Genomic DNA, 23,829 nt, shown 5'->3' with positions numbered 1-23,829 from the left:
CCCTACAATGAAGATATTTACCAGTTCACATTTCCATACCACAGTCTCTAATGATCTCTCCCAGTCTACTACAAGCCAATAGCTATACACAGCCTCTTTAAGATGGCATGTGGTTTCTTCAAACTGCTACAAAACAATTCAGAACATCTTCAGTACCTGAGGGACACCAAGGAAACCACCTTTTAAATTGGATAGTATTAGTAAGGTCTTTAGAAATGTCATGTCTTGTGATGAAGCTGCAAAGATGAGCAGACAGCACTGACACAGTATTAACAGTAGCATAGTAATGCAAATTCCTGAACCACCGCAAGCGTTAAGCGTGTGCTTAGATGGCACTGACAGTTATGCAGGCACTTGCTTCTGTACATGAGAGGATTTACAGCATTCGAAAGGTCACACTTATAAACAGTAAATCATGTAAGATGAAAAATAAAAGGAGTGTACTGATTCCAGCTATTATTTTTTTCCAATTCTCATGGTGCAGAGTGGGAAGTGAGCGGCTACACAGTACTTAGTTGCCAGCTGGGATTAACCACGATTAGTGAGTAGGATAGAAGAAAACAAGCATTATCGTAAAGACAAATAAGAATGCAATATGGAGGCAAGTGTAGATGTGTAGATCTCTCTTTAGAGAGCATGCAAGGGAGCCTCTGTGAAGGTCAGAACAAGCCGTGGCCCCTGCAGTCTTCATGCTGCTTTGTTACTGAACATTTCCCATCCAAACACCCCCTCACCACACACACTTCCAGATCCCTCTGAAGAGACAGACAACAGTTGACATCATCTTTCCCCTAGAAAATCTTCTACGTTAAACTCAACATAACACTAAACCAAAAGGAGAGAAAGAGCTCTGGTGAAAAGAAGGAAACAAATCAGGCTCATGCTGCTACAGAACAACTCATTTTATATGTTTTATTTTGGATTATTCTTCATGGATTCCCCCCCCTCCCCAGATGCCAAGGCAGATTTGGAAGTTTTTTTGAGTGATCAGAGTTGGCCAGAATACTTTCCACAAAAGAGAAAACAAAAGAGAAACTGAGTTTGTAGCATTCAGAAAATTCAATGGAACCATCTTCAGAACAGTTCTTTTCAGTGAAGTGGAAGTTTTCACAGCCTGAGACAGAGGACAAAAGATCACTGAAGACAACTTTTTGGTATGCTTTATAACCTACACCTCAGACTCTCCTGGTGCTTTAAATACAGGTTTGAAATTGACAGTGGTAAATCTTATTACCTGACCAAAATGGCAAGAAGGTGTTCGAGCCAGTTAGCCAAATTGCAATTCAGAGGTTTACTTTCATACAGCTCTACAAAGTTCATGATAGTAACAGAACTGTGTTTTCAAATACATAAAGAACATTACGCATATGTGACAGATGGATCCTTGAACTGGAAAACCTCCTCATCATACAGGTCTTCTGGTAGTTGTTCATCTCCATCAGCAAAAAACGTGGGGAATGGAGGGTTTTTATTGTGCTCCTTGCAAGTAGGCAATTTGCTATCTCTGACCTGAAAAGCAGGAGGGGAAGGGTAAGGTTCACAGAAGGCCTTCACAAAGCGATACACTGGAAATCAAAGAAATCATCTTGCATGCATCAGAAAAAAAATATCCAACAGCATTCACATTACACTTGTTTAGATGAAGAATTCCAGGTATTATCATCAGTTATTTTAGCACCAACCCCAGCTATTGAATTTAACATTACCTGTCATGAAGAAGTTTTTAAAAAACCACCAAAAAATACCCCACAAAAAACCCAAAGAGAATTTATCAGTGTGATAAATATATCACGACTGTGAGAGAATCAAAGCCTACCCTCATGAAGTCATTGCTAAATATTTTAAAGTATTATTAATACAAATGTGTGGAAGGAGGGCTCATTTAAACTGTGTTTCTATCCCCCAGTTCCTTCCTACATGACATACCAAGTGACATTATACAGTGCAATCGCCTCTTCAACAACCAAAACATGCTTTTGATATTTACAATACAAACTATGGCAATGAATTTTGCAGAGATATGTACATGTGCTGTATTCAGTCCCTCTGGCTACTGCAGAGTTGAGCATCTACACTTCTTCACCCAGGAATCAGTACCCAAGTTTGTTGACCATGAGGCTTTAAGAAAGTTAATTTCCAAGAACTGTAGAGCCACAGAGAAATTCCTTTCCTTTCCTGACCTCTTTACATGTGGAGAGATTTAAAATCTAGTCCCTGAAACTCCAATCTCTGAAGAAAATGAGGAGCTGGAATTATCAGCCAAAAGCAGTTTGTCTGTGGGAAAAGATAGAAAGCCGGTATCTCTGCAGAAAAAGAGCTACTGATTCTCAGGTGATGGGATTTTATTTAATATTAAATTCTTCATTTCTATATTATTGTTACATGTGATCTTCCTCCTGAGCTGTAATAACCCCTTTCAGCCCCTATATTCAACTGGATTAAAAAAGAAAGTACAAATAGACTACACCAAATTTTAGTATAGAGAAGATAAGCTCTTCCTCTTATTTTTGTGGTGGGCTTCTAAAGAACAGGAAGCTTGTTCTTACTCGATTCGACACAAACCTCACATAGGACAATTGTGATTTATACCAGAAATTAAATAAAACAAGTTTATGCCCACTGAACATTCTGACAGCACGACATTTACCAAATTCATATCTGCTATTACTTGAGCCTTTCCCAAAGTCCATGAGGATTCCTGCAGATGAAGTGCACAATAAATCTGACTTAAACTTTAGCTTCTGGAAAACTTGTTTTGCTCGTTTGTTAGTTTTTTCTCTCCTGAGGAATTCCAACAGTTTGCTAAGTGCAGGCTTGATAAACAAAAGAAAACCTTTTGCTACGAATTATGGGGTGAAAGGCTCAATGTGCTGCACTGGTTAAGATGGCTACTTAGTTTTTCAAGTAGACATGGTCTAGTGTGAGGTGTCCCTGCCCATGGCAGGAGGTTGGAACTGGATGATCTTAAGGTCCTTTCCAACCCAAACCGTTCTGTGATTCCTCCTCTAGCAGACACCTCCCTCTGAACAGCATTCTCTATATACTTGTAAACTGCCCTGCAGAACTACTGAAGTAATTTACGTTATATATCAACATGGAATGAATGAGGCTGAGGCCCAAGCCCAAAGACCTTTGCTGCAACAGCTCCAGCAGCAGCGAGTTCAGAAGAAACACCATCAGACAGCTTCAACTGCTGAGGCTGAGAAATCATCCTTCCCTTTCAATACATTGCTGCTGTTTCTTCTACTTATATGAAAACATGTTTTAATGACGTCACCAGTTACCTATTATTCCCCTTGCTCCTTTCTTTTTCATTCCCTAATCCTATGACACATCATAACCCTTCTTTGCCAACAGTAAAAACCCCCATGGTCTCTACACAAGTTACAATAACATTAGGAAGATAATTTTATTTCTGATGACATACTCATATCATACATATCTCATTAAAATGTTTTTCGTGGCTACTTTTCTGTTATTTTGGATTAGTCTCATCATTAAATAATGTGTGCTGTTACATACAAGCTGTGCCATTACAGGCAGTTTTGGGCACCTGGAAAATGAAAGGAATTCAAATGTTTCTTTTCCTATTTTTTTCCTTCCTTTCCCCCTCTTTTCTTAAAAAAAATCAACTTCTTATCACAGGGCTTGGGAGTGACAAAACTGCACTTAACTGAAAGCAAACCCAACAGTCTAACCTTAGTCCTGCATTAGTTTATCTAAATGAATGTAAGATTTCTGGGCAGCCATAACATTGTATTTTACATATTAATGTCGAGTGGCATTTTGAAGATAGTGCCTCTTGTGTGATAAGGAGAATCCTTGAAGTAGTTTTAAGATTCTTATGGAACGTTTTCAAAGACCATTGTTTCAGAGGAGCACAATACTGTTCATTTTGCCCCTCCTAAACTTCTCAAAAGGTTGACAGATCCCAGAAGTACAAGCCACATCTAATGTTAAAATCCTTTTATTCTGAGTTGCTCTTTCTTTTGATTGGTATAATTGGCAAACTATTTCTTTTGACTGGCAAAAAGTCCTGCTCTTTTTCCATCATTTCCTACATTCATTGCTTTCAAATGCAATTTAAGTTTGACTCCTGAAGCACCATCTTAGAGCACCACTATCAAACTGAACGAACATAGCTCCTTCTCCCAAGTTTCAGATGTTGTTAGACAGATATTATTATTCCCATCAAAATGAAGAACTAAATTTCATTTTACATCTGAAAGCACCGACCAGCAACTTAAAACATGCTATAATTTATCTGTCTTCTTAAGAGAATTATTGAATGACTCCCTTTACATTTATGAAGGGTGCAGCATACCAAAGGTTTCCTGGATGTATTTCCTCAGATTCCTGCACAATCATTTCAGAGTATAATAAAGGGGTTACATAGTATGCAGCAGCAGTTACACTACCCTACAGAAGCATGTACACAGACAAGAAGCATGTGTGATCCAGCACAGCTCTTCCTGTTTTCCCAGTAACCTTCTGTGAGCATTCCTAATAAAGGAGTAAGTTTTAATGCTCCATGTTACTAAAATCCAGTGAATTTAGCTCTCACCCAGAGAAGGAGTTAAGCCGAGAGCCCAACTGGTTATTACATTGCATAAAAGCATTCAAAAGCATTCATAACTCAACATAACAATCACTTGGTTTGCTCAACTTCTGTATTAATGCTCCTATATATCACAGTAAACTATACTACAAATAGATGGTATATATAGCAGTATATATAGCAGTATATATACACTACAGTATATTTTTTGTGAAGTTTTTTTATTAAGAAAAATACTAGAGAAAGCTGAAACTGGAGCTGGTTGGATTTTGCCACTAAATCTGTAAAACAGTCATAAAAGGTTCTGTAGACAATTAATACACTGTAAATTAATAATACGCATAGCCCATATATCAACAGCATAACAGTATAAACAAATACAGATTCAGTCATCTATCACCACAAAATACGCAATATGGTCATAAACAGACATTAAACTTGATGCTTAAGTCAGAACTCACATTTAGAGCTTAAAATGGCTTCAGGCTGTGTTAGCAATCATAGCAAAGGCGGCAAGTTGTTTGATAAACAGGAAAATGTGTTTAAATATAGAGAACGTTAGAAATAACCTCCTCAGGTGTCATACATTACCTAGCTCAACTTTTCTGCTATTTTTGAAGCTAGACAGAAAATTGAATCCAAGAATTATATTCATTTCTGACCAGCCTTATTCTGTCTTAAAGAAAGAAACAAAAACTCCACACAACTCCATCATGGTGCCCAAGGTATAGAATCACAGAATCACAGAATGGTTTGGGTTGGAAAGGACCTTAAGATCATCCAGTTCCAATCCCCTGCCATGGGCAGGGACACCTCACACTAGACCGTGTCACCGAAGGCTCTGTCCAGCCTGGCCTTGAACACTGCCAGGGATGGGGCATTTACCACTTCTTGGGCAACCTGTGCCAGCGCCTCACCACCCAAAGGAAAGGGACAGGGAACATGAAAGAAGTGAAGGCATCACATTGGTCCTGCATGTCCTCACAATCTGAGCACAGCACATGCAAGGGGAAGACTGAGAAAGTTACCAGCTCAAGGTGAATACTGTAACTAAAGCAACAATGTACTTCAAGTTTAACTCAGTTCTAGCATATGAAAAGGTCAGCTCAGTAGCCAACTTGCTAAGCAACTCCTATGGGTTACAAGTTTTGCCACAATTTCTGCTTTCGCTACAAGTGATATATTCAAAGTGATAGACATTGAATGTCCTAAGAAAATCAAGTGCCTTAAAATTAAGACAGATATAAAACATTACCAAAGATAAACTATAGCATCCTGAATTCTAAAACACCACATTCTAGCATCCCCTCCATTATAAAGCATCTGCTTGAAAAGTCTTGTGCTTCTCAAGTTGACGGAAGAGAGAACTTTTTGGTAATATACTTGGGAGAGAAACTTGAAAGCCATAAGCTTCCAAAAGAAAAACTATCTGCTTTTTCCCTAAAGGACTGACACCACAGATGGCAACTATAGGGCCTGATCTAAGATACACCAAGAGAAACAGGTGTTATTACCTGAGGCAGGCTATCTTGATAGGCACAACATGCTAATGTACAAATGTACAGCATGCTAACGTACAAATGCTTACTCTGAGATGTCACTTTTATAACAGAAAACTTCTGTACATTCTAGCAGACTGCTAAGTTTCTTCATTTTATTAGACCTCGTCACTGAGAAAGAATTCCATGCTAAAGTAAGCTTTTTCCATTAGTTTTCCAATTTGTTAGAAACATTACTTATGTCAGTGATTTACCTGCATGCTTCAGTGTGCAGTACAAATGAAACCTGATTTCTAATTAAACCAGGAATCCATCAATCCTACTATTCTGCACTTTTATACTGCTGAAAATGAAACTTGACAAATTTAAGTGCTTCATCTCCGTCTGGATACAGTGCTGATACACTGAGTTTCCAAAAATATGTAACATACAAAATAAATGTATGCTTTAAGGTGCACTGTGGTTTTAATGGTTACCAAGCAACACCAAGTGGGTACTGAACATAAATGCTTTCCTCTTAAGAGACACACAAAGAGAAAAGTATTATGACATATTCCACTTTTTGAGCTCAAAGACAGATCCAAATACCCTAGACATTAGTCCTACCTTATTACAGGCAGGTATTTAGTGGAATGAACAGTAATTATGCATGTCAATATCCCATAATTTCTCCCCCCAACTAGAGACCCCAACAAATACACAACAATGTATAGAAAGTCAAAGTCTAGATGCAAATAAGAAAACAGCCTGGAAGAAAGGCATAAAACAAGCTAAAACCACCACATATGAGTGCAGCAAGATTAAATGGAGAAAGAAAACCCAGCCATGAAAGTCTGGGTCTGGAGCACTTTGGTCAACATCCTTCCAATATTGTATTATGTCAAAAAAGCGCTATGGGACAAAATCCCTCATTCTTCCCATGGATCCTCAACCCTCATTAATTAAATTAGCTGCAACTCTGAAATGCATACGCCAACATGCACACTTGAAGATACTTTGGCTTCTACATTGTAGATAACTATGACTTAAAACATGTTCAAATACAGGTAACTTACAAATGTAATTAACACAGATTCTGTATTTTGCAGACATCATGTAAAAGGATCAGTAAAGCAGTAAGAAAAGTGCCTTGGACCACTTAGGTAATACTGATGGATTAAGTTTATTCGGAAAAAATCCCCAAACGATGAAGGCATTTTAACTTTTGGTCTTTGGATGAAGTTCCAATCATCATCCATGGCGAGTGAATCCAAAAGAAATCACTGCTGACCATGACAAGGGCTTAAAGGGTATGCAGCAGACTGCCATGGCAATCAATGTCCATTATCCTTTTCACACCACAGATGTCAACACAGTTGTTTTACTGTGTATGCTCAGATGGCTTGGCCCAGCAGTCTCCTCTTAACGAGGCAGTACTGCTGCCTCAAGGACTTTTTCAAGCTAACAGCAAGACTGTTTTCAGAACAAACCCAGTAAATTCAAGGTGTTCAAGGAGATGCTTTCCAGCCTAGGCAAGAGTAATGTCTGAGTGAAGAAAAAGAGAAAGTGGAAGAAAAGGGTAGAAGTGACACGATCATGAGAGAAAGCGTACAACATTTCCAGTAGGTTCCTTTCCAAGAGGAATTGTGCAGTGCCTGATCAGCAAGGGGACACTGATTTCAATAAATCTTCATGGCGGATTTAAGAAGGTGCAGTATTAACACACGCACCTTTGCTTTTAAAAACAGTTTATAATACGAGACATTTAATCAATATTTGTTTTCTTAACTCACTTAAAACCAGAAATCAAAAGATTAAGACTCTGGATAGAATTAAAGTTATGAGCTGGTAGAAGTAAGTACTGTATTCAGAGGCTTAATGGCTTCATAATGTGGTGTATCTTTGCAGGTAAGACACCTGAGGTGTGTACATGCAGTTATCACTGAACCATGCAAGCATGGATTTTAACAGCATGACTAGGAAAATAAGATGCACAACCTTTTGCAACAATTAGCTCTTGCTTAAGAGTACAATTAAGATCAAAGAATAAAGTCTGGGTATCAAATGTTACTCATTTTTACGGCTACATTATGTTGCTTGTATATATAACACCGCAATTGAAAAGTAACACCCTACAACAAAATCACAGTTAATTAAAACTCAGACTAACAGATAGCAACCAGGTGCATGGCTCAGGATTAGATAAAACATTTAGAACACAGTTAAGAAAAGGTCATTCAATCCAATATATGAATGAAAAGCCAGTAAAACTACAGTCTTAATTTATGTCGCTGATGTCATGCCCAGTAATTTTCCAGAAGTTATCCTGAAACCTACTTCTCCTGGACATCTGCTAACTGATTTGCACTATCTTGAGAGAGAAATGTGTAATGCATTCTCTAGGCTTGGGCTGGACATTACAATCAAAGTAGTTTAGAGATACCTCACTCAGAAAAAAAGGCCTCGTTTCCAGTGGGAGAAACATAACGATAAAGTTCATTTTTCTGTGTGTAAAACACTTATCTGAAAACTAAGCTTGCTTTACTTAATGCCCAGTAACTGTAGAGTTCTGCTTCATAACTAGGAAATACATAACGGAAAATGGATGCCCATAGTAAAAATATGTCAAGAACACAATAAACCAGTTGAAAACATCTGACCTTGATGAACTCTGTAACTTTTCAAGAAATGGATCACTTAAATCCCTACAATTCTTCTGAGGATGTTAAACTATATATCAGCTATATATGTATATGTACAACCAAATCTTTATAATCATTCATAATAAAGATGTTTGATACCCTGTAGTCTATTGAGTCAAAACCGAAACAACTTCCTCCAAGTAATTTCTGCTTGCAGATCTGTAGAATATACCTACTTCAAAAGAAAAGTCTCTTTTGAAAGTAATACCTAAAAGTACTTTTCTTGCCTTGATGTGGCTTTTTTACATTGTAAGAACACATTAGACACTTCATTCAGTTTTTCATGCACCATTGTGAAATAATCTCCTTAAAATCTGAAATTAATTCTGCAGACTACTACAGAAAATAACACTGACACATTTATACTGACTGCAAAGGGAACTCGTATCATTAGTGTGAACTCCAGCTATCCCCTCCTGTATCTGAGCTGCTCCTTGCAAAGGAAACTGCTACTGTGTATGGGAATGATTTGAATAACCTTTAAAGCAGTGCTTGCTGTGTATTTCTGTTCATGACTACAGCCCTTAAATAACATTCTGGAAATCTCATGATCTCGCTACTGGCACAGGCTAGTGTTAAAAGGGAATGGACCTAGCCCTGAGACTCTTAGCACAGGGTTACAGCAACTGTGTTGCTTTAAGATACGCTATGTGAGTGCACAACCCCAGTGCAAAGCTAAGAACAAGGGGTTTAGAGTAAGTGGTCACCCACTGTCTCCTTCACAGAACTGACCCTACTGCCCTTTAATTCAATAGTGCAAGATGGGATTCTGAAGAAATGAAGACCGCATTCAACCAGTGTTTTTTGTTTTGCAAGAAGAGTTGTAGACAGCTTACGCGTCACCAACATCAGTAAGTTGAAACTAGAAAACATACCTTCACCAGACAATTCGTGTGACCTGGAACAGACCCATTTACATAAATAATATCATGTTTGGTGTTGACCCTCCACACCTAGGGAAAAAAAGCAGACATTGAGCTTACCTGTTTTAGAGACTATGCCCAGTTTTACAAACAATAGTCTTGCAAAGCACAAACTGATTAACTGGAGGTGGTAGTGTGGGCAAGAGGAATATCCTGTACAGGCCTAAACTTGCTGTAGAATTCAGTCAGATGCTACTTTGAGTTCACAGCTTTCTAATGCAGGAGTCTATTAAAGAGCTTGTGATCAGGCTGTATTTGGCCAAGCAGCTCTTTGTTCAGCGTAACACCAATCAAGCACCCAAGTTTTCCCTCTAACAGCAACAGCTGCTGAACAACTGATATCAGTTTTAGTTAGCAGACAGCAGCAGCAGCACATTTTTTAGTAAACTAGAGGCTACCACGCTTTTTGTGCAAACTACAGAGGTTACCTTCCGAGACAGAGAATAGTAGCTGCAACAGCCTCGGGACTGCTGCAGCAATGTACACATCAGAATCTGGAGAGAAACTAGAATCCCCTTTTTGCACATGAAAGTGAGGACCATGATAAAGTTAGGACTTCAAATGTCTCAGACTTGGGTTGGGAATGAACAAGTGGAACAGGCATGAAAACATTAACTGAAAGTCTTCAAAAGCCTGATTGTTTTCTCACTTGAAAGGGAGAAGTCAAGGGACAGCGAAAAACAACATATCAGATGTGGAGGTATCACCTGAAATTCCAGTTCTCGGGGTACCCATATGCAAAGGGAGTTCAGATAACTTATTTGTAACCAAGAAGAAGATAGGAGCACACATTTGCTGCTCTTGTCTTTCCAGCTTGCTTAGTTCAAGATCATAGAATCATAGAATAGTTAGGGTTGGAAAGGACCTTGAGATCATCTAGTTCCAACCCCACTGCCATGGGCAGGGACACCTCACACTAAACCATGTCACCCACAAGTCCATCCAACCTGGCCTTGGAACACTGCCAGGGATGGAGCATTCACCACTTCCTTGGGTAACGCATTCCAGTGCCTCACCACCCTCACAGTAAAGAACTTCTTCCTTACATCTAACCTAAACTTCCCCTGTCTCAGTTTGAACCCATCACCCCTTGTCCTATCGCTGCAGTCCCTGATGAAGAGTCCCTCTCCAGCAGCCTTGTAGCCCCCTTCAGACACTGGAAGCTGCTCTGAGGTCTCCACGCAACTTCTGTTCTCCAGGCTGAACAGCCGCAACTTTCTCAGCCTGTATTTGTACGGGAGGTGCTTCAGCTCTTGATCATCCTCATGGCCTCCTCTGGGCTTGCTCCAACAGCTCCATGCCCTTTTTATATTGAGGACACCAGAACTGTACACAGTGCTCCAAGTGGGGTCTCATGAGAGCAGAGCAGAGGGGCAGGATCCCTCCTGCCTGGATTCTGACAGGAATGACAGGCAGTACCCCAACACAAGGCTACATGGCTAAGTCCACTGCTTGGTAATGCAATCACCTTATACACATTGTAACATACCCAGAACTCACCTTTAAGCCCAAAGATGTCCTATAGATGTTACCCATTTTACCAGGCATTTTCTTTCCACGATAAACTTTGCCAGCTTTCTAGATAAAAACAGGACCAAAGAAATAATGTAACTGCAAGAGGTACACTTAAAAACTCAAAAAGGAACACCAAAGAAAATATGCTAGTATTTCCAATATTTAAAATATGTACTATTGAAAATATCTAATATTGATTAGCATTTTAAATACCTCCTACTGGAGGTTAGGTATTACTCTATATGTTGTCTGAAATACTTTACCTCAATCATAAAATTGCTATAAATACTGTTGCATCAACAAAGGAATTCTAGCTTTGCTTAATACTTACCCTGTATAGATTCAGAGCAAAATCGACACAAGACACTCACCTATAGCACAGACTGTAGCAAATGGAAATTTGCTTAAACTACTTGTGGATGCTACTAACAGAGCTTCAGAGCAGTCCTGCCCTGGGAGGCTGCCAAAATGAAGACAATACTGTAGGTCCCTCCCTCTCCCTAACCCATGATAAGGGGGTACCTTATCGCTCTCTACAGCTGCCTGACAGGAGGTTGCAGTGAGGTGGCGTCGGTCTCTGCTCCCAAGGAACAAGTGACAGGACAAGAGGAAACGGCCTCAAGCTGCACCAGGGGAGGTTTAGACTGGAGCTGAGGAACAATTCCTTCCCCAGAGGGTGCTCAGGCATTGGAACAGGCTGCCCAGGGCAGTGCTGGAGTCACCGTCCCTGCAAGTGTTCACATCCTGTGTAGACGAGGCCCTCAGTGCCATGGGTTAGTGGTGGCCTTGGCAGTGCTGGGCAACGGTTGGACTTCATGGTCTTAAGGGTCTTTTCCAACCTGGTTGATTCTGTGATTCTATGAATTTTATACTGATGGAAACCAGATTTTTTTTTTTAAAGCATGTATTTTTGAGAACAGGATTTTTAATTACATTGCTTGCTATTGCTTAGTTTCTGTATTCCTTTTTTTTTTTTGGCTGGGTATAAGCCAGTAAACAAAGGTGGAAAAGAAAAGGCAAGAATAAGTGCAATAATTTCCACAGTATTATTGAGGGATTTGTTTCAGTTTCCTGCACCGCTCTGTTATTAATTAACAACGGGGTTTGGTTTCCTTTTTTGTGTGTGGTTTGTTTGTAGGGTTTTTTTTTTGTTTGGTTTGTTTTGGTTTTTTTTGGGGGGGAGTTTAACATGTAAAAATAATGATTTCAGGAAACCAGCTGCAATGAAGTTCTAGGGACAGGATTCTGTACTGAAGAATCCAGGATTACAACAACATCTGAGGCGGTCAACACTATACTGGCAAATAAAAACTGAGGCATTCTTTTTCCCCATTGCATCCTTTCACCTTGTTTCCTTTTCATCCATCATACCTATTCCCAATATTATTTCCAATTCGAGACACTTAGTGAAATTACATCCAGCATTACTGCTTAGGAAAGTTTAATTTAAAGAGAAGTAAAGAAGGGTTGTTTTGTAATAATGAACACCTTCTGCTAAACCAAAAAGTGTTGCAATGTTCAAATATTTACATTCTTTAGAGACAACAGTGCCAGGTGTAGAATTAATTTTCCAGCAGAAATGAAGGACTATAAACCAGTAGTTTATGCTTTTACAGTCTCAATTACTCTAAATTCATTTTCTGGTGCCTTTTAGCTATTCTCTTGAGCATTATTAATAATACTTTTTTAATTTTTATTTCTGTAAGAAAATTACAGACAATTCAGGTTCAGTACTGTGACTTAGTTGGACTTAATACTGTGTAGCAAAGCAAGTTTGCAAAAATCCCTCTTAGTTTAGCCTAAATATTGTCCAACTATTAAAGGCACAAGGTTTTAAATGAATCTGTTCCAAAGAGCTTTAAAACTAGTATTATTTATAGTTTCAAACCTGAAAATGTTATTTTGTACTCTACTTAAAAAATACTTAGAAATCAACAAACTATTTTGGCAATCTAAGAGTTCATTAAGCAGCTACACAAGCTGGGCAAGGTGATAAAAGCAATCTTTGAGGTTTCAAAGAATAGTACCATTTCTGCAGTATAAAATAACATCTAAATCCTTGCCAATCTATAAATGCTGTCATAAAAGATTCTAAGAACACTCTTTGGATCATTAAGACTATTTCTCTCAGCTTCACTACAAAATACCACAATTTGCTCAGTTAAAATATGTTTTGCTCACTTACCAGCAATATAGAATATTCATAAATCAAGGCATAAGAGAATAGCTATCTGCATTGCTCATTATAGAGGTTTCTGCACCTCCTTTGAAAGAGCTAGGATCCTCTGCTACCAGAGAGTAGATGGTAACAGCTAACTATTGTGAAACTGTTCATTTTTTGTAAGCACTTCTAAAAATACTGAAGAATGTTGAAACAGGAAGCAAGAATCCTCACATTGGTAGATATTGCTCCAGGACGTCTGTGAGTTTTTGTCTGGCCGTGGCTTGCAGGCTGACCTTTAAATCCCCACCTTTTCATGACACCTTGAAATCCTTTACCAATTCTGAAAAGAAAAATCATCAAGAAACAAACCCGGGTTAGTCAGACTTCAGGTTTCTAGCAATAGCATTCATTTCACTCAGACTCATGATCTTTTTACCTTTGCAAAGCCCAGAAGAGAGAAGAATATATCAAAATAAATCTATATTTTATAACATAAACATGTTTTGGTGCAATAATTAAAAGTTGCTTTACAGAATAAGAAGCACTAGAAGACAGTCGAATAGGCAAAAAGTCTAACATAAAGTGCTCCTTGTTGTGACAGTCCTTAATATATGGTACTCTAACGAAGCTTTCACCAAGTGAACACCAGAGCAAACAAACAAAAAACCAACCAAAACACCTGAATAAAAAGCAACTGTACAATAACACATACCAAAACTTAACAACAGACCCTAAGCATCAAGAGAGGAAAGAGATGGCTGCTTAGACTAGCATAAAAGTAAACCATTTCTTTTCCAAACTATAATAGACGAACCTCTCGAAAACAGTTTTGTGTGTAGTAAAAATATTTAACTCTAGCGATCTGTACTCATCTGACAAATTAAAGTCTAAACCACAACAACAAATAAAGCAGATTTTCAGAGTCCATGCCTTAATCATTGAGGCATATGATAGTATTACTGGCTTTGGAGTTTTCTGCTTACTGCAGTGACAGACTCAATAAGAAAAATTGCCCCACCACTGCATAAAAGAAAAGCCGATTAAAGTGCGTTTTTAAACCGGCATTACCCCCTTCCGAAAGGAAAAGTCTGTCCACAGGGTTTATGGCTGCACTGATTATTTTATTAGTATAACAAGATGATCCTTTTCCTCCAATTTCTAGAAATCCTTACTCTGCTAATGCACTTCACAATGTCCTAGTCCTATTAGTTCAAGCATTAGGACCTTCTGGCCAAACACAGGAAAATAAAACTGGATATGAGCATGAATAGAGCATGCTGTATATAGGGGCTCTACTTTTAAAAACTAGAATAAATATACAAATGTGGAAAACACCAACATTCACAAAAACTGGATTCTTTCCTCTTCCACTTGAGTGATTCTCCCCTGATTGCTTACCTAGTTGCCCAGAGCAAGTCAAAATACCGTCAAACCAGCCACAAAAAGGAAAGGCTCTCTAAAGCGACAGAAACGTAAGAAAACAAGAGTTGTACAACCACGGTGTCTGTCTCTTGGGTTTCCCCTTCCCTGCTCAGAACCTAGTGGTCAATTCCAGTTAAATTTGACACAGAAGAAAGACATGTAATTGTTTAAAATAAAAATTATTGGCAAAAAAGCCCTGAATACTTTTGCTCCTTTCCTACAACTAAGGAAATGCTAAACCATAATTAAAGCAGCAATACACTCATTTGGCTTGCCAGGTGGCCAGTCATGCATGTGGTTGCCATCAGCAAGAGTCCTTCCAGGCCAGCAGATGGTGGTGTAACACGGGGATATGGAGAGGGTCAGGGCTATGCAAGGGAGCTGAAGGCTTCTGTGGGAGGAAGGACCTGGGTTGCCAGGAACACAAGGCAACAGTCTAAAGGATGCAATGCTCTGTTACACCAGTTTCTCATGCATTAACTTATATTAAAAGCTTGCAGTAATGAATAGGGTGGTTGTAAAAAAAAAAAAAAAAGGTTTGAAAAATACTCGTGCTTTAAAGCCATAGTACTGACAACCTCTGGTATTTTCAGAAAACATGAAGGTTTGTCAAAGTGGGATCTTAATCCATAACCATATGTTAAACAAAATTAACATCAGAATTAATACACTAAAGTGTGCTGAAGTAGAATGTTGATCATCGTGCTTATACTTCTAATTTCTTGCTAAGACATCTTCTACCTGTTGTCCTGGCTTGAATCAAGGACTACATATTTTTGTTCTGACAATGGTAACATTAAACACCGTATCTGAACAAAAACGACACGCATGAGACCTATCTTTATTAGACTTGACACGTATAATGCCACTGTTCTTCACTACGTAGAATTTACTCACTTGTTTTCCTTAGCTTCACTGAAGCATGATTACCTGAGTCCCAGGAAGGAGCCACAGGCAGCAATGATGATAAGCAAAACTAAGACACGCAAATGTTAAATGAAAGGAAAAGAATCTTTGTCTAGAGTTAAAAATAGAGTTTAATTACACACAGTTGTTCTAATCTCACCTGCAAGAAAGCAGCTGTTCAGGTCAAGCACCTAATTCCATACAAAACCTCATTTTCCAGGTTTGATACAAGTAAAATGCCAGTACCTAATAAGACAACTTTCATTTAAAAAGCTACTGGAATAAAGCACTCTAATTAAGCAACAATTTAGCATGCTGCTAACTCTTCAAACTTGGCTAATTTAAAAGACAATTATTCAGATGCTGTAGAGGAAAAGGATTCCAACCACTTAGCCAGATAACTTCAGACAACTGCAGAGCATACTTTTAGGCTCAGATTACACTGTTAACCTAGCAAAGCTTAAATGAACCATAAACCCACCAGAATCATCACTTAAATCTGGCACATTTCAAACAAAACTACTGTTGGCTTTTTCTTGGGAGTGACAAAATTTCTGAGGTCCTGAAATGTTCATGAAACTGGTCATGAAGTGGCAGAAAAAGGAAGTATAATACAACTCCATCTCCATACACTGCTGGGCTACTGCTGTAAGGCATGGTCCCACCATTCCCCATCCTCACAGTTTGGTCATCTTTCTACTGATGCAGAAGCTTACTCAGCCGATCAGCAAGCCGGGGCATGCAACTGATCCAGCTGAAAACTAACCCAGTGAAGAACACAGATAACTCACACTGGTCCTCATGCAATTCAGGATGCCAGTACCAGCTACAGAAGGTCGACGGGAACTCTGTGGGAGAAAGCACCACCTCCCCTTTGGGCAGCAGTCTGCTCTGCTAGAGGTCACAGAAGCATAGTCTGTGAGACAAGGGCTTCTGAACAGTGCCCAAAGCACATCAGGGCTAAGGAAGATCATCAGGCCACAGGAATTCTGAAGTTTACTGCTGTCCCAAAAAAGGCACCAAGCCTTTCCACATTTTTGAAACATACCTCTGAAGCACCAAGGAAAAGCCTTGTCATCACAGACTGCTATAAAACTTGAGGACTGAGCTTTTAAACTGCTGCAAATAAGTGCTAAGGAAAAAAAAAACAGCACTAAAGAAGATTGACAGCATGCAGACACACTGCCTACTGTCAGTGCTCTAAAAGCTACTCATATTGTGCTGAACAAGTTATGAGATTTCAGATAAAAACAAACTGCTTACATCTTCAGCCTTCTTGTTTTTGTGAAAGTGTTTTTCTTCACAGAGGTATTAATTAATTAATTAATCAACGCATTTCAAAAGACTTAGACCAAAACTTCTGCAAGGAAAGTTTAAAAGCAGACAGTCATAATAAATAACCACCCTACACTTCAGTAACCAAAACAAGATGCTAACCAAGACTTCTGAAAAGCAGTGCAAGTACTTTGTTGAAGCCACAATAACTGAGAAAAGCTTGCTTGTATTTAAGGAGCATATTTTTGCTTTGCATTTTGGCAGAAGGAAGCATGCAAAAGGATATCTTCCTCATCTGAATCATTAGGAGTTGGTAAAAAATGAAAATATCCTTTATATTCCACTATATTATCTCCTCTTTATGGTGACATTAGTTTTCTTTCTTTCCCTTCTAAATGAATAATTAGAATTCATAATGCTGTTATCAACAGCACTGCTAGTTTCATCTATATGATTTCAAACATTGCACATGTCAGTGTTTCCTCCAGTAAAACAAAATTACTGACACTCTTAAACATGTAAAGTACATGTTCATGTAAAACATTTCTAAAAACTTTACTAGCAGTGATAGCAAGTCTTAGGAATTATGTCTTTTAAGTCCATCATGGTTTGAACCAGGAAAACAGACGCTGCTGGAGGAAGGAAAGGAAGTCAAACTGTGCTTCCTACTGTAACCAGCATTCTACCCTTAAGTACCTTTTCAAAATGCCTCTATGTCTTAGGAGCTTTCACTTCTGAAAACAGGATTTTAGAAACTAAGGTGCAAAGGGTTATTTCAGCCTGTGGACCAAAACTCCCCAGGCTCCCTCTCTGTTCAGTAGGGAGAAGCTGGCTCCTCTTGAGGGGAGTTCAGAACACAAGTCTAATGTGAAGCACATTCTCATTTTTCCCTCACTGTGCAGCCCAACTGCATTCCCAAGATAACTTCTTTTGCCCTTCACTGAAGATTTCTTGGATATTTCTGTGACATTGTGAAATCTGCACAGAAATGTACTAAAATAATTTAATTCTTACTCAAGAGTTAAAGGAATATGCTAAATGCAGCATTCCACGGAAGTGGAAATTAAGAAGAAACATGAAAAGCAGAAACCGGAAAGCAAGGAAGTCACAGAAAAAGGTTTAAAACCCCCAGATATAGAAGACTGGAATGACTGCACATTCATATTGACAGAAAACCTATGATAAAAAAGAAGAAAAAAGACCTTTCTCTTTAGCTATGGAATGTTCTCCTTCACCTGTATAGTAGGACAACATGTAATATGCTACCAAAATCAGCAGTATAAACAAAAAGCTAATTTCTCAAATGAGATCATATAAATACCTAGAGAAAACAGATTAGAGATACTGAATTACAAGATAGGATGGATCCACTGAACACTCACAAGAACCCAGTCTATTTTTAGGTTGCTAGTATTTACAAATACATATAGCAAGATACAAGTAAGTACCCTGTGGCTGCTTACCAGTACCTTTTACATTGCTGAAAACCCCCTTTCCTAGTTCTCAAAATGCTTCTAGAAAAACAAAGCTTTTCTTCATTAACAAAGCATGACATTTAATCTACATGAAATGACCGTATTCCTAATGACACGGTGCTTTGCTTCGCAAACAAGCTATTGTCTCTTATAAGCTGCTCAATGAATGCAATTTAGAAGAAGAATGAATAATATACCAGATTTAATTATCACATAAGGAAGTTTGACATACAAAAATACTAGTTCCAGTCAACTCCTCTACTTCCTTTCCTCGAGAGGGTGCCCTTATAGGTGTAGCTGTATTAGAACCGACTACTCCGCTATATTGACGTGGTTGGTTTCTGCACAGACACAAAGCTCTATGAATAATAGTAGACATTTGAAAGTATTACACACATGTGAGACAATTACAATGGATGATATTTCAACAAGGCCAGTTAGGTATTATCTCCCTTACACAAAAAATAAAATCAAATGGAAAACATTATCTCTGTAACACAACACAGTAAAAATACACTTCACTGAAACACGGAGACAGGAGTTCTTTTGAGCAGTGGAAATCATGGACATAATAGAGGAGGCATGACTACTCTTGCAAGATACCAGTTTTTCTTTTGACACCCTTTACCACTTGTGCTCTAATTTGGCATTTGCATTGGTCTGAGAGGAAACCATTCCTCCCACGTTAAAGTAAAAGACCATTAGCCACTGCTGGCAAGGAGATTAGCTGGAATATGAGAGAAAACAAAAAAAGGAATTTGACAGTTCTGTTGTCCTGCTAAATGTATTCGACTATCTTTTTGCTTTTCTTTTGGTCCACATGATACCTCTTTTGCATCTCTTCACCAAATCAAAATTAAACAGCCTTTCTGGGAACTGATGTCTTTCAACATTTATTCCCCACTTCTGCATCCCCACACATGCTGCCTTATAGACCCTTTTCACCCATGCTAAGCTTGAGCACCTTTCTCAGCTGTTTGTCAAGCTCTTCCATGCTAATCATGTATGTGCACCAGACAGCACACGCAGAACCACAGCCCTAATAGTACTATTTGTTTACCCGCCATGTTCAAAGGTGAGCCTCAGCAAAGAAAGATAATTTGATACGGAACTTCTATTTCCTGCCACTATCCTTGCAACTGTATTTCAGCTTTTGTGAGACATGAGTTCAAGCCAAAGCAGAGGGGGGGGAAAAGCATTCAAGCAGTCTATTTGAAAGATGAACTGTATGTGTAAAATCATTAGGAACCTACGTTTTTGCAGTAACATCCACAAACTGCCCTGGGCGGAAGTGAGCAGCATACAAGGGAGTACCTTCAAAAGAAGAGGAGAGATCATGTTCAACCAAGCGCTGAAATCCTCAAACCACGACCCAGTCATTACCATCCAGAATAATTACAGTCATGGGAAAGGAAACAAAACTTTGTTTTTATTCACATATTATTTGTTCTTCTTTATAAACCTCACTGACTAAACCAGATGCTCTGTAGTCACTACTTAAGCATGTTTCTCAGTTCATAGCCCAACTTTGGATGGGTAGGAAGGAAGGGTTGGGGCTTTACTCATATGTTGCACTTCAGACTGAAAGAGAAAAAGCCCCAAACTTAATTAGTTAAGACTCCAAATAAACAAACTTGGCAAGAAAACAGAACATGCTTCACTTACAACTACTAGCATTTTACAAGATGTTGAGAGTGCAGCATTTTACAAGATGTTGAGAGTGCAGCAGAAGTACAGCTGCATCTACTGGGGAACTACCTACACACTAACCTTTAGTAGAACTAGTGCTACAGCAGGTCAGTGACTGCAATTCCATTCATTCCCCTAAGCGCCTGCAGTATCAATGTTTCAATTTTAATTAGAGATTTGTCTTCAGCAATTTCTTTTTCATCCAAATGCATTATTCTTTTATTAGCAGCTTAAAAAATCCCACCCAGGATTGATAACGTAGTTCATTACAAATAAACTTTGATCTGAAGATCTGTGCAGCTGCATCTTTAACAGTTTCCAGCCTGTTTTAAGTCAACTAAAACCAGACATTTTAATTGCTTCATGTTCACATCCATTGTCATGCTGTTTGCTAATCTGTATGAACACAAACTGAAACGATGTAAACCTCTCCTAAGTCTCAAGCATAAAAATCCTCATCTTATTTCACGTACTATTTATATGACCCATACACAGCTGGGGTAAGATGCCTGTCAACTGACAGAAAATCATGTATATGAACGTTGTTATGTACAAAATACTGACACTGCAAAATCAGTTTATTGAAAATTTGCAATTCTGCTTTATCTCAAGGTTTTCCTTCCATTTATCAGTCCAGAATTTCTCTTCATGTCAGATTTGGTTTCTATCAGATACAGCACTATCTTAAAAAGGTCTTGAAAAAATCCTTCCCTAATGGCAAATAAAGATGTAATACATGAGACTTTCCTACCATACACAGTTGTTGGAAAAATACCTGTAACTTTCAAAAAACACAAAATGAAAGCAACCTAAATACATCAGCTAATAAAACCTTAAAAACATAAAACTTTTCAGTAAATCTCCAACTTCTAATATTCATTTTCAGTGAGAACGTTTGTTATAACATGTTTTAATGTGTTTTATTTGGCAAGCTCTCAGAAAAATGCCATATATGACAGCCATAAATCTTACTTCTGAAGGCACAGGAAGAAACAAACCTCAAACTGCTATTTTAGGCTCCTGAGAAACATTACCACAAAATTCTCGGTACCCCTCTCATAAGGATAATCAAGAGAACTTCCTGTAAATGTGTTCATATTTATCCCAACAAGTCAGTCAAAGTTACAGACATTTATTTCTTAACTCAATGTTCATATTAACTAGTTTGGATGAGACTTATTTTCTAATCAATGGAAACAATAATATCCAGGAGAGCGGAAAAATCTTACTTCTCATCACCTAGAAAGTAAAGCCCATTTTCTAGTTTTCCCTAAGAAAAAAGTTTGTTTGCTCAATGACAAAGAAATAAGAATTTCAGCCAAATGAAATACCCATCAAAACTTGGCATAGGTCTACCAGCAGCAGACGGTAAATCATTACGGATATAATATTAGGAGTTCAAAAAGATTACCTGGTTTAATGATGGCATCATCTGTTACATTAAATACTGAAATTTTCTGCTTCCGTGGTACTCCAGCTTCTTTAAAAATTTCCATTGCAGCCTCTGATTTCTGTAGTAAGGAGCAGCCATAACGAATAAGTGATCTTACAATGCCTAAAGATTTCTGTCAACTAGTTATCCTACAGCTACCTCGTATAAACAAGAAATACATGAAGATTTCTAAGATCAGAAAAGGGAAACCAAACATTCAGAATATACATAACACATTACTGTGTTATGTAATGACTTTCCAAGAGTTTTGCAGTAATTTAAAAGCATTTTTTCTTTTCCAAAGCTTCTAATGACTTAGTTCCATGCCACCATAAATCTAATTTATTGGATTTAACTAACAAAACCACAGAAATACAGCCTGGTCTTGGAGAAAATTCTAGAAATGCTTCACTTTCCACAGGATAGACTCTTGAAAGAAAAATGAAGAATGTGTTTCTGATTCATATATTTTTAAGATATGTAAAATACACTCAGCATCAAGCTACTGCTGACTTACTGAAGGGGAGCGCTTCCTGTTAGAGCAGTCTGACAAAGTTAAAAGCGCTTAAAATTGTTCTCAGCTCTTTTTAACCAGACAACTCACAGAACACCTGACCACTGAGATGACACCAAGTAACGCAAACAGTGAAGCAGGAAAACTATGGCCACAGGGAAACAATGCAGCTCATTTTTCTTCACATGAATTGTTCTAGAAAGCAATTTAAGCACCTGACAGTCCTGTCACACTCAGATAGCCACATCTCTGAGGTTCACTTCTCGGCAATTCTGCGCAGTTCCCTCTCTCAGAAATAATCGTGTGTGTGCTCAGACAAAACAGTGTTCATAACTTTAAAATAGTTTATTTTGAAAATGCACGTGTTGCTCTTCCTTTTGTTTTAAAAATCTGTTAAAAAGTGTTAGGAGAATAGAGGAAGCTTTGTGAAGAACGAGGAAGCAAGATGATGATAATAATCTCTGCCTTAGACATAAACCAGAAATTTTAACTTTATGGAGCTGTCCTTATTTGAGGAGAGTGTGGATACAAAGTCTTTGAGAGTTAAAAGATTTTTTTGACTGATTTGTTGACTTGAGTTCATAGTACAAAACACTTCAAATACCTTTTTAAAAAGAAAAGTAATCAACTAAATAAAAAACCTCCCCTAAGACCACAAAAATTTGAGGCATCAGTGGAGGACAACTGTATTATGAACTGCAGTACCACATGTAAGAATGAAAAAGAAATGAACCCCCTTTCTACTAAATGCCTGCATATCAAGCCTTTAGTTCCACTGCTACGTAGAACTGCTGCCTTAGATGACAGCAAGGGGAGCTCTGTGCTCAGTACAGGTGTCTGGAAAGAGCAACCACAGTTGAGGAAAAGCATAGTGAAGGGTAGAAATTACATCTCGAGAGTCCTACTATAGCCTTGCACTGTTCTGCTTGAACAAGAAGTTTTCTTCAAACAGTCAAGTCAGAGAGATGGATCTCTACATACAAAACACTGCAGTCTATACAAAACCTTCCTAAAAAGCAGTACTGAAGAGGAGAACAACGAGTGAATTCTCTGATGTTCTTAAAAATACTAACAATATCTCTCAGTATTACAGGAAAATGATGGATATGCCCTCACTTAAGGGAAGCATATCAAATATTGTTGACCAAAAAAATTGTTAGGACGCTGGCAGAATTGTACTTTTGAGAATAATTTTGCATTTAAAAAATCATGAAAAATCTGTTCACTTTTAATAGACTGACATACAGCAAGCTATAAAGGAAAAAAGAATCTTGCTAAAAATGCAATACCCCTTATCATTTTTTAGGCAACTTGACACTCAGAAGAAATGCATGAAACTCTTTGATAGTAAAATTACTGAGGGAATCATTAGATTGAATTAATTAAAAATCAGTAACTGTGAGGAATCTCGGGAAGACAGATGTTCCTATGAGGAATTAACAGAAGATAAGCTGCTTATGCTCATTCAATACAGTATCATTCAGCCTCCTTTTCATTCTCAAGCGAGAATGAAGTGTCTGAAAGTTCAGACACTTCAGAGAGAAAAGAAACACATAAAAAGACATATAAACCTAGGAGAGCAATGATTCAAATCTGCAGCTAAACCACAGAAAGAAATAATTTGTTAGTACCTTAACAAGTAAAATTGGCATGCCAAATTCTCTCTTATAATGTATCTAGTTTATACAATGATAATGATAACAACACTAAAAAGAATAATTATACAGAGCTCAGTCTCAGTCCAGGTCCTTACCACAGATTGATCTAAGGACATTT

At 38.2% G+C, this 23,829-nt stretch overlaps 1 protein-coding gene across 1 annotated transcript in view; it reads right to left on the bottom strand.

The window, feature by feature from the left end:
- Positions 1 to 887: 887 nt before the first annotated feature.
- MRPL3 (mitochondrial ribosomal protein L3) overlaps positions 888 to 23,829 on the bottom strand; it is a 28,566-nt gene continuing 5,624 nt past the window's right edge. Inside the window, exons 5-10 of the mRNA XM_030494123.1 lie at positions 21,519 to 21,618; positions 19,672 to 19,732; positions 13,572 to 13,680; positions 11,162 to 11,239; positions 9,614 to 9,691; positions 888 to 1,509 (exon numbers count right to left, since the gene is read on the bottom strand). Coding sequence (XP_030349983.1) covers positions 1,360 to 1,509; positions 9,614 to 9,691; positions 11,162 to 11,239; positions 13,572 to 13,680; positions 19,672 to 19,732; positions 21,519 to 21,618 — 576 coding nt within the window. The 3' untranslated portion in view covers positions 888 to 1,359. The remainder of the gene's footprint in view (positions 1,510 to 9,613; positions 9,692 to 11,161; positions 11,240 to 13,571; positions 13,681 to 19,671; positions 19,733 to 21,518; positions 21,619 to 23,829) is intronic.

Source organism: Strigops habroptila, chromosome 1 (assembly GCF_004027225.2).
Source record: "Strigops habroptila isolate Jane chromosome 1, bStrHab1.2.pri, whole genome shotgun sequence".
Classification (NCBI taxonomy): Eukaryota; Metazoa; Chordata; class Aves; order Psittaciformes; family Psittacidae; genus Strigops; species Strigops habroptila.
This window is presented reverse-complemented; position numbering and strand designations above follow the sequence as displayed.